The sequence below is a fragment of the Loxodonta africana genome, chromosome 7 (genome assembly GCF_030014295.1).
Source record: "Loxodonta africana isolate mLoxAfr1 chromosome 7, mLoxAfr1.hap2, whole genome shotgun sequence".
NCBI classification, from domain to species: domain Eukaryota; kingdom Metazoa; phylum Chordata; class Mammalia; order Proboscidea; family Elephantidae; genus Loxodonta; species Loxodonta africana.
Window position 1 is genome coordinate 76231097 of NC_087348.1, and position 12120 is coordinate 76243216.

Below are 12120 nucleotides of genomic sequence, written 5' to 3' on the forward strand. Positions count from 1 at the left end.
ATGGATTCCCTGGTGGATGGGAACCACACTGCAGTGATAGGGTTCATTTTATTGGGCTTAACAGAAGATCCTATGCTTCGGGTCACCCTCTTCATGGTCATCCTATGCATCTATCTGGTGACCATATCTGGCAATCTCAGCACAATCATCCTGATCAGAATCTCTCCTCAGCTCCATTGTCCTATGTATTTTTTCCTGAGCCACTTGGCTTTGACTGACATCGGCTATTCATCTTCTGTCACACCCAATATGCTTGTAAACTTCCTGGTGGAGACAAACACAATCTCCTATCTTGGATGTGGGATCCAACTTGGATCAGCTGCTTTCTTTGGACCACTTGAGTGTTTTCTTCTGGCTGCCATGGCCCATGATCGCTTTGTAGCAATCTGCAACCCACTGCTTTATTCAACTAAAATGTCCACACAAGTCTGTGAGCAGTTATTATCTGTGGCTTATGTAGGTGGTTTTCTCGATGCTTCCTCCTTTACCATTTCCTTCTTTTCTTTATTCTTCTGTGGACCTAATCGAGTCAATCATTTTTTCTGTGATTTTGCTCCTTTAGTTAAACTTTCTTGTTCTGATGTCACTATCCCTGCAGTGGTCCCCTCATTTTCTGCTGGCTCCATCATTGTGGTCACAGTGTTTGTCATAGCCATCTCCTACATCTACATCCTCATCACCGTCCTGAAGATACGCTCCACTGAGGGCCGCCACAAGGCCTTCTCCACCTGCACCTCTCACCTCACTGCAGTCACTCTGTTCTATGGGACCGTTACATTCATTTATGTGATGCCCAAGTCCAGCTACTCTACTGACCAGAACAAGGTGGTGTCTGTGTTCTACCTGGTGGTGATCCCCATGTTGAACCCCCTCATCTACAGTCTCAGGAATAAAGAGTTTAAGGCTGCTCTGAAGCGGCAGCTTCATAGAAAAATATTTTCTTAGCAAAACCTCTTATTTTGTAGGGTTTGATGTAATAATATACTATTAATGTAATATTAAAAAAAATTTGATTCCTGTGGGCAAAATATATCTGCATATAATTAGCCAGTATGAGGCTTCGTAGTATACATGGGGGCGGATCTTCAGACAGTAAATCAAAGAAAATAGTGAGTTAACTTTAATAAATTAAATTAAATTAAAAAAAAAACACAAATTGGTTCACAGGAAAAAAAATCTTAATCTGCTGAAAATCTTTTTTAAGCTTTATTTATATATTATTTTTCAAAACCAGTTTTATGTCATAAATCAAGTTTATCAGGCCTCCAAATCTTTAATGCTATATTCATTTTCAACAGCAGATTATGCTGAGAAGAGCCTGATAACCCTAGTTATGCGTTGATTGAGTACCTTCTGAGGGGAAATAACAAAGTGGAACAAGATGGTAAAATTGCTAAAGACATGGTGCTTATAGAAAGCTTAACTGCAGGGGTTGGCATTTGTGTACTCATAAAATTCTAGCCTATGTTTCTGGGTTCTGACTATGGTCTTGGATATAAGGGGTCCCCAGAGTCTAAGAGGATGAGACCACCCTGAGTAACCTGTGAACTGCTCAGTCACATCACAAGAGATGACTTCCTCTGAGGGAATAAACAGGGTTCCCAAACTCATCAGGGAAAGAGCAGAGCAAAAGCAAAAAAAGGATTTCCAGGAGAATCCGGCAAGCTGGATGACATTGAGTCTGTGAGGAAGAAACTCTTGGAGGAATTTATTATCAGGTCCACATTCTGCTCATAAAACTCCAGAGGCCTGGACTGTTTCTCAGCTAAAATAGTGACTTGACAGGCTAAATTCACCTCTATATGCTGATGACTGCTGCATTTATTTCTGTTTCCTGTCCCCACTTAATGATTCAGAAACAAATTGCATCTTTTTGTGAAGAGAAATAAAGGGCATGTCTTACTGAGGGTTCTGTAGAGAAACAGAACCAGTAGAAAGAGAAAAAGAGAGAATATACCTTTGAGCCTTCTGTTCCAGCAATTGCAGGTTTGGTCATTTTAAGCAACTCTCATGATGAACACAGCTAAAGAGAGGGAGGGATTTTTCTAGAGGAACTGGCTCACATGATTAGGGGACCTAAACCTGTTGCCATCAATCGAGACTCATGGTGATGCCATGTATTCCCGACTAGAACTGCCCCTCGTGGTTTTCTTGGCTATAACCTTTATGGAAGCAGATTGCCAGGTCTTTTATCCACAGCACTGTTGGGTGGGTTAGAACTGTCAACCTTTAGGTTAGTAACCGAAAGCAAACCATTTGCCCTACCCAGGGCCGTATACATAGTCTGGAATATATGTAAATAACCTAGTTGTGGTCGAGCTGATTTCAACTGAACTGCCCCATAGAGTTTCCAACACGGTAATCCCTACTGAAGTAGACTGCCACATCGTTCTCCTGCTGAGTGGCCGGTGAGTTCTAACTGCCAACCTTTTGGTTAGTAGCTGAGTGCTTAAACACTGTGCCGCCAGAGAGAGAAAGATTGATTTTGAGGAATTGGCTCATGGGATTACGCAGGCTAGGAAGTCCAAAATCCATATGTCAGGTAAAAGGCTAGAAATTCCAGCAATGTCTATTTACAGTGTTGAAGCTGAATCCTTCTTCAGGAAACCACAGTTTGCTTGTAAGGCCTTCAAGGGATCGGATGAAGCACATCCACATTATGGAAATTAATCCGCTTAGCAGCATCTAGACTAGTGTTTGTCCAAACAACTGGGCACCATAGCCTATTCATGTTGACGTAAATTTAATCATCACATGGCATTAATCATTTCATTCACTAAAAAATTATACTGAGTGCTTCTAATACTCTGGTACCACATAAACTACTGGAAATAAGTGGCAAACAAAGGTGTCTGCCTTCCTGAAATTAATATTCTAGCAAAGGAGACAGACAACAAACACAGCAAGGACATGATATAGAGTATTAGAAGCTAGTGAGTGCTGTGGAGGAAGAAAAAGGAAAGCAGAGTAAGGGACACTGACATGTTAGTATAGACCTCGCTGAGAGGGTAACATCTGAGCAAAGGATCGAAATAGGTGAAGACACTTTGTGCTAGCTGATACCTGTGCACACACATAGAATTGACCTTTGAGGCTTCCACTCCAGCAATGGCAGGATTGGCAACTTTAATCAACTCTTATGATGAACACAACTAAATAAAAGCTTGATGAAATACTAAATATATCATAAAATCATATTAGAGCTTAAAGGATAATAACTCAGAACCCAAATAAACCGTGATTACCCAGAGAAGTGAGCTCAGCACTCAAAAATGCTTTTACAATGAGATTTGAGAAGTAGAAGAAAAAGCTAAGAGGTGGAGCTGTGGATTTAGTGTTCTTTTGGAGTGAGAGAGGCAGAAATCAAAGCCTAGGGCATGTCCAGGTGAGAAGTCTAATTCATGCACCTCATATACACCGTGATGGTAGGGAGAAACATGAAGTAAACAAGCCTTTGTACAGATTTTCAGCCCTGGGAACCTAGGGAAACTTAAGCCTGGAAATTGGGGTAAGGTGGTCTAAGACAAGTGGACCTGAATAAATACATGAACATCCTATCTGGAGAAAGGTCTTCATTCAAAGACTTCATTCCAAGGTGTTTCTACCAATAATTATGATCATCAAAGAGTGAAAACTAATGTCCAATGCAAAAAGAAACAAGAGACTAAACACGGGAACCAGTACGAACAACAAACTATAGAAACAGAATCGCTAAGACTACGATAAGGAGATTAACTGTTAAACTTGAAGAATTAAGAGAAACTTAAAAATTAATACAATCAACTCAAGAAAATACTAGCAAACCAAATCAAAAAACATATTAAAGGATTATACAGCATAATCAAGTGAGATTTATCCCAGAAATTCAATGGTGGTTGAACATTAGAAAGTCAATCAATATAATACAGCAAACTAACAGAACAAAGAAAAGGACCAATTTTTCACCTCAATCAATATAGGAAAGGCATTTGACAAAATTCAGCACCCTTTCATGGTAAAAACAAACAAGATAGGAATATAAGGGAAAGGAGTTTCTATGCGTAGCTTGGGAGATTTTTCTCTGGGCCCTGAGGAACTGGTACAGTTTCCACTGTTACAGTTACCCAGGGAAGAAGCCAGTTCCTGCCAGTAGAAAATGTCAGTTAGATGGAGCCACTTGAGAGGGATTGGTCACTTTAGTCCAGTGAGGGGATTGGTCACTTATTATGCAAAGAGGGTGTGTAAACGCTGCCCAGTAAGATTGAGCCACTTGCCTATATAAGCAACCATCCCACAGAGGTTCAAGGGGTACCTCACTAACACCAAGAAGAGCCTGAAGTGGAGTGTGTCTTTTGGACCTGGGGTTCCCGTACTGAGAATATTAGACCTGGGAGAAAGAGAGAGCTGGAACACAGAAGACCAGTGTGAGACAGCGTGGTGGGCTTCCTGGCCCATGGAGTGAGATGCCTACAGTGCACTTGCTGACCCATGGAACAAGAGAACTTAGGGCCTTTAGGTAGGAGGCTTGCTGCTGTAGTGGGGTGCCTCCAGGCACTTGTTGGTGGAGCTAATAAGCTCAAGGCCAGGCCTGAGCAGAGGCAGAGGCCAGGACCAGGTGGGGACAGAGGCCAGGCCAACAGGGGCAGAGGTAGAGGCCAGGCCCAAGTCCTGAGAGTGAGAGCCTGGCAGCAGAAACCAAGCAGAAGGTATCCTAATTGAAGAACTATATCCTGAGTTATTCTTGTTACTTCTCTGTATGTGGACGTTAAACCTTAAAACTAACCTAGAGGCATAACTGAATGGATGACTTCAGGGCTAAATTAAAACTCCATTCTGAATTAAAGTGAAATCTTCACTTCTATTGTTCTAAAGAGAAAATTCAGCCTCTTTGTCAAAATTTAACTGTGTGTAACACAAAGGGAGCAATAGCAGGATTTCTGGCATGGATGAGGAATTGTTCGTTGAAGGTGTTTATTAAGAATGTTTATTCAGCTTGTTCTTAAAAGAATGCCTATATCAAGCATGTCCACGGAGGTTAGGAAATAGAATTGATAATGTTAAGATGAAGCCTATAACTGTCTTATAATTCCGTAACCAAGATGAGGTAAACATCAGTTAACCAAGTCTTAAACTACATTTTCAATACTGGAGTCTCCTGCTCGGTTTCTGCTAATTCCTTGTAAACCCGTAACTAGGTAAAGTCATAAGCCTGTTAGCTTAAGAAGGGGGAAGAGGCAGATGCGTAGCACTGTAATTAAAATGACTGCCAACAGAATGCCTTGTTCAACAAATCTCAGGATGTAACAATCTCAGAGTGTAGCAAATAGGCTTACTGATGTTAAGAAGAATGTCTTGGCCAAACAGGTAGACAGGTTAGAGATTAATGTTAGGAAAGCTTGTAGTTTAAGAAAGTCCTAGTAATTTTTTGCCATGTAACTCTTCCCTTCACTCCCCGCATCTGCAGTCCTTTGTTTGTTCCACCTGATAAAACCTCACTGTTCTCCCTGAAGTTAGGAACACAATACAGCATCTTGCCTGGGTGCTTGTGTGTCTGCCTGTTTCGTGATATGTTTTAGCCTTCAATAAAGCTCTTTGTTTTTATTTCTCAAAAGCAAAAAACAAAACAAAAAAAAACCCCATTACCTTTGAGTCAGTCCCAACTAGCAGAGTATAAATCTGGTGTTTTACCAAGACACTTCCAAGTTAATCCTGATCCCATGTTACTTCCTTAATAAGCTATGTAACTGTGAGTATGGCCTGTGAGTTGTGTGTGGCCGTTGCAACAAATTATCAAACCCAGCAGAGAAGTAGAGAATGCAGTGGGGAGGACAGCTGGTGTCAGAATTAGTAAAAACTTTGAAGAGTCAGCTTTGTGCTAATGCTGATTCTCATCCTCCCTGAAGTCAGACAAGGTACGACAGTGTTGCTACCTCACTACAGAAGGTGAAAGACTTGTACATAAAACACTGGAGGACATTACTAAAAGAAATTTTTAAAAAAGACCTAAATAAATGAAAGGAGAGTATGTGTTCATGAATTGGAAGGATTAACATAGCTGTCAATACTACCCAAAGCAATCTACACATTCAGTGCCACCCCCATCAAATTTCAACAGCCTTTTTTTTTGCAGAAATGGAAACCAATTCTCAAATTTATATGGAAGGAGAAGGAACGCCAAATAGCTAAAGCAATTTTCAGGAAGAACGAAGTTGCAGGACTCAGGCTTCCTGATTTCAAAACATACTATAAAGCCACACTAATTAAAAGAGCCTGAGACTGGTGTAATAGTAGACTTATAGACCAATGGAATAGCATTGAGAGTGCAGAAATAAAATAATATGTCTATGATCAATTGATTTTCGATAAGGATATTTATTTGATTGGGAAAGAAGTCTCTTCAATAAATTGCACTGGAAAAATTGGAGTTCCATGTGCAGAAAAATAAACCAGAATCCATGTCTAATAATACAATTTTTTTTTTTTAATAGATGAAGAAGCAAAACATGAAACCATAAGATTCTTACAGGAAAATGCAGGGGCATGGCTAAAGGAAGTACTTCTTAATGATGGATTATCAGATATGACAGCAAAAGGGCCACTGAAGGGGACATTCAGATGCCTTAAAAACAAATGAAAAGATGCTCAACAGCATTAGTCGTTGTTAGTTGCTGTCTAGTGGCTTATTAGTATCTGTAGAGAATGGAGCGCTGGGCCACTATTTTTATGAGCCACTCCCCCACTTCCACCAAGGTGAGAATCGGGAGGACTTTATAAATTGAGGATTAGCAAGAGAATTATATTGAGTCTTTGGGTTGAAGATACTTGCTTCTACCATCATCTCCCTAGTCACATAAGCCACAAACCAGTAGTCATCTGTTTGCGGCATGCAGTATGAAAGACTGTCTTATTTGGAAATCATTCATAACTTTTTTACTTCATAGTTCTCAATCTATACAACTTTTAAGGTACTTATTTTGATAACTTTTGCTAGAAAAAAATGTGTCTTAAATAATTTTCTTATTAAAAATTCAACTTTACTTGGTGTTCTACCTCATATTCCCAAAGGTATCATACAGACTTTCTTACTCTCACTACCAAGTACTTATAAAATGAACAAGCTGAATGAATGAAGATAATGTTACCTTCTATATATGAACTTAAGTATTCCTTATGATGAAGTATTGAAGTAAATTAAAAACTAACATTTAGTTATAAGACATTTATTTTATTAGAACTCACTAATCGTCAAATGAATGTGCACCAACACCTACTTAGAAATATAAACAGGCCACTTGAGAATTGACAGAACCCTTAAGACTAGTTGTGTATGTATGATTTGAACTGTTCAATCTCCACTGGAGAATGTGATAATGATCTTTGGTGCTTTGAATTCACATTTGAATCTTCAAAGAACTTTATCCCCAAAGGCAAACAATAATAGAAAGATAGGATGACTGCTATATAACCACAGTGACTTTGAATTTATCACTGGAGGATGAACGAATTATTTCAAGAGGTAAGATTTCAGCATCTATGAGTGAACCTGACATATTGACTATAATTCATCATTGAGAACACTTTGCTTCTAAGATTGTGTCTGTAATCACAAGCCATAGTTGGGGAACCAGGCAGATGTAATCAGGCTGTCAACTAGCAAGTAACTTTGATTGAATTCTTAAGAATCTAGTCAGGTTAGTAGGAAAAAATGAGCTTAATTCGAATTAACAGGACTGCTTATTTATCCACCCTAAGTCCAGAAACTCATATAATCTTTAACACTACACACAACATTCACCACAATGGTAATGAATTCATTAGCATCTAGATTCTTTGGGGATTTATTATTATAAACATCTTTGCAGAAAGATTTACTTTATTTATGGGTCTGAAAGTGCTAGAATCACAATCAACAAGGCACAATGGATAAAGCCCAGGATAAAAAGCCAGAAAATTTGCAGATGAGGGTCAACCTGGCCACAAGCTTGCTAATCCTGGCTAAACTTCTTAACTTGTGAGGCTATACTTTATTCAGCTGCATACTATGCCAAAAATAATAATATTTCATTCTACAATACTCCAATTAGAAAACATCATTACAGTCGAAAATGATTGGATTTGTTTGGATAATTGCACTTGAATTACTTCCTGAGTGTTAGTCATATGGTGTTTTGTAGGGTGAATGGATTGATATTTCACGCTCCTTCATAAAACAATATTTTAACTATAAATATTTAATCCATTTGCAAAAGGTGACTATTCCCTAATTTGAAATTCCTGTGTTGTATTAATATTAAGAATAATTGTATTTCACCCACTAGCACAAGCTGCTTAAACTCCTCGTTCTCCATTTTCTCATGTGAAAAATAAGCATAATAAAAGCAGGTAACCTCATGAAATTGCTGTAATTGTGAGGATTAAATTCATGTAAAATGTTAAGCGTAGTTTTGGGCACAAAATAAGCTTTGAATGAATGTTGGTTCTTCTTTTGCTGGAGGAAAACCCTACTTCACTCATTCTTCAGGAAGGGAGATAAGAGTTCCTAAAATTAGGATTAGCAAGAGAATTAGGATAAGATTTTCATCTTCAGATTGACAACACCTGTTTACCACGACTATCCCACCTATACAGTAAATTGCTCCTCAGGAGGCAACCCTTTGAGGCATTGACAGTGAGTGAAAGACTATTTCTTATCTGGAGTTCCTCCAAGCCTCTTTTTATATTTTAGCTCTCTACCTTAAACAGTTTTCAAGGTGTGTATTTTCTAACTTTTGCTATAATAATCAATGTACATGTCTTAATAATTCTTGTTATTTAAAATCCAACTTTACATAAAGTTCCACCTCATATTCCCCAAGGTACTTAATGACTTGTTTTATAAATATCAGTAAAAAATATTTATCAATGAACAATACAGAATGGATAAAGCTAAGCTTGGCTTTTTATATCTGTAGTTTAGCACTAAAAAACTAAGTATCCCTTAATCAGAAATATCAAGGTAAACTTGGAACCAATATTTAGGTAGAAAACCAAAATCAAACCAGTTGCCATAGAGTTGATTCCGATTCACAGAGACCCGAAGACAATTTACATTATTTTCCTCAATAATTATTATATGAAAGTTATAGGACTGTGCACGCACATCTATGGAGAAACAAAAGAATAAACTGACCACATGAGAATTTACAGAATCACGTGTGGAAACTCTGGTGGCTTAGTGGTTAAGTGCTATGGCTGCTAACCGAAGGGCTGGCAGTTAGAATCTGCCACTGCTCCTTGGAAACTCTGTTCGGAAGCTCTACTCTGCCCTAGAGGGTCGTTAGGAGTCGGAATACCCTGAGCAGCAGTGGGTTTGGCTGTGGTTTGTGTGGCCGGCAGCTGCTCAATCTGCACTCCAGAATGCTCCATGGGGCTTTTGAATTCAGATCTGAATCTCCAGAGTCTTCACAGATTTATCCCCAGAGGCAAACAATAATAAAGGATAATCCATGTAACCACAACGATGAGTGAGGTTTTATTCCAAGAGGTGAGAATTTTCTTGTCTTTTTTTTTGTGTGTGTGTGAATGAATCTGAAATATTGAGTTTCACTTATCATCTGAGAAACATTAGTTTCTAAGGCTCTGTACTCAAAAGTCAAGGATGGCAAACAGGGCAAACATAATCAAGCAATCAACCAGCTAGTAAGAATCATTGGCTGAATTACCTGTTTTCACAGTTTCATGTGAATAAAAAGGGACAATCCACGTAACCAGGATTCCATATGACCAGAAACTTGTACAATCGTTCAGCACTATCTAAACAAGATATTTACCCTTAAAAAAAAAAAAAAAAACACTGCCATGGAGTGGATTCCGAGATGCATTGGGTACTTATTGTTAGTAAATAGTTTGGCATAAAAACTTACTTTGCTGATGGATCTGAATGCTTTTAACAGCAGACAAGCTCAGAACTTAAAGCTGGAAAACTTGGAGTTTGCGCTACCATAGCCACTAGCTGGGTGATCCCGTGCAAACTTTAAAATTTTTAGGTTACACTTTATGCAGCTGTACAGAGGCATGTGTGTCTGAAAACACTGGACAGCGTATAGTCCACGGTCCCATGCTTTTTTTTTTTTTTTTTAATGGAAAGCAGCACTACTTTTGTTTATTTCCCTCTATTGGTTTTAATGGAGCTCTGGTGGCAAGTGGTTAAGAGCTTGGCTGCTAACCAAAACATCAGCAGTTCAAATCCACTAGCTGCTCTTTGGAAACCCTATAGGGCAGTTCTACTCTGTCCTATATAGGGTTGCTACGAGTTGGAAATAACTTGCCCCTAATTTTTTTTTTTTTAATGGTTTTAAACACCCCAAACTCAGACTCTTGCAGCACTGGACAACGAGTCGGATACAGGCAGATGAGTCAGAGGACATGACTCTGGACATGGGCTCTTGGGTTTTGTCAGGCAGTGGCTGAAGCTGGGGCTGCGGGGTCCCTGGTTGCTCCTGCAGTTCAGGCTGGCAGACCATCAGGTCTGGCTGGGGGCTCTCTGCCCTCTGCCGCCTGACTTCCTCAGTTCCTCTGACTCAGCTCCTACAGCCACCTGATCCAGTGGCCTCTGCCTGCCGCTCCAGCAGGAGCCTTAGTGGCAATAGCAGTGACAAGGATGACTGGAAGCTGGCTCCCATAATTTTTTTTAATGTGGTGTTAGCATAATGTCCAAATCACATAACATCCTGTTTCACAGAACATATCATGGACCTAGGCGTACCTGTATTATGTTAAAAACAATATAATTTTATTCTACAATGCTCCAATTAGAAATCATTGTTACAGCAGGAAATGATTTTATTTGCTTGAATAAATGCACTTTGGTAATATCCTGATTATCACTCATATAGTGTTCTGCATAGTAATTAGATTGACATTTCAAACTATACATAGTCCCCAATTCATGAGTTACAGATGAACCACACTCAGGACCCTCTGTTTTTGTTTTTGTTTTGTATCTCACCTTTAGTAATATGTACTATATACACTGTTGCAGTGCATAATAGGCTGATGTTATTATTCTCAAATACTCATTCAAAGATGTTCAATGTTAGGATTTACTGTTCAAACACTGCTGTATAACAGGCTAAGAAAACTGAAAAAAAAAATGAAGTATTTGACTTGCGTCAGACTGATTTACACAGGGTTCTCAGAATGGAAACCAGTCAAAGCCGGGGGCTACTGGTACTTGATAAAACAATAATATTTTAATTACAAATGTTTGCAAATTGAATAAATTTACAAAGTTGACTCCATTCATCCCTAATTTCGAATTTCCTTCTGGTACTATTATCAAAAGCAATTGCATTTCTATTCTTCGAACCCATTGGCATCGAGTCAATCCTGACTCATAGTGACCCTACAGGGCAGAGTAGAACTGCCCCATATGCTTATCAAGAAGCAGCTGGTGGATCTGAACTGCCAACCTTTTGGGTGGCAGCCTAGCTCTTAACCACTGCACCACCAGGGCTCCATAGTGACCCACAGACATTGTAAAACATGTAACTAACTACTCTTCTGTCTTATATATTAGCTGTTAAAAAGCTAAAAGGATAAACTAATATCCACCTATTGGCAAGTGTATTGGACATTGAGGTATTATTATTAAACTTCAGTTAGAGCATAGTTACTAAAGAAATGTCAGACTTTTGGCATTCACATTTTGACTCCATACTTGCTATGTAACCTTGTGCAAGCTACACACTCTCTTTCACCTGGTTTCCTCATCTACAAAATAATAAAGAGAGCACTTACCATTATTTTATAGAAAATAAAATGGAACTATGTATGGTGGTGCAGTGGTTAAGAGCTACAGCTGATAACCAAAAGGTTAGCAGTTCAAATCCACCACCTGTTCCTTGGAAACCCTATGGGGCAGTTCTACTCTGTCCTATAGGGTCACTATGAGTCGGGATTGACTCAATAGCACTGGGTTTCTGGGGTATATATAGAATTCTTAGCCCTGTTTTTATCATTTATGGAACTTGTAATAAATGATAGTTTTTTCTCAAGTTTTCATCAAAAAACCTATATTTTGCTTGGTATTATACTCACCATTCCTTTTGTTATTCTAATCAGTTTCTATGTTTTTTAATTCTTTAGCTTTAAAACCACTTT

The 12120-nt window shown here is 38.9% G+C and overlaps 1 protein-coding gene across 1 annotated transcript; it reads left to right on the forward strand.

Moving 5' to 3' along the window:
• LOC135231957 (olfactory receptor 5P76) lies at positions 1–945 on the forward strand. Its single transcript, XM_064289192.1, has one exon. It carries the CDS (start codon positions 1–3, stop codon positions 943–945), a length of 945 nt encoding a protein of 314 aa, XP_064145262.1.
• Positions 946–12120: the final 11175 nt, after the last annotated feature.

What these genes read in the sequence shown, in the direction of transcription:
- LOC135231957 (XM_064289192.1), top strand. Translation starts at nt 1, where the DNA reads ATGGATTCCCTGGTGGATGGGAACCACACTGCAGTGATAGGGTTCATT.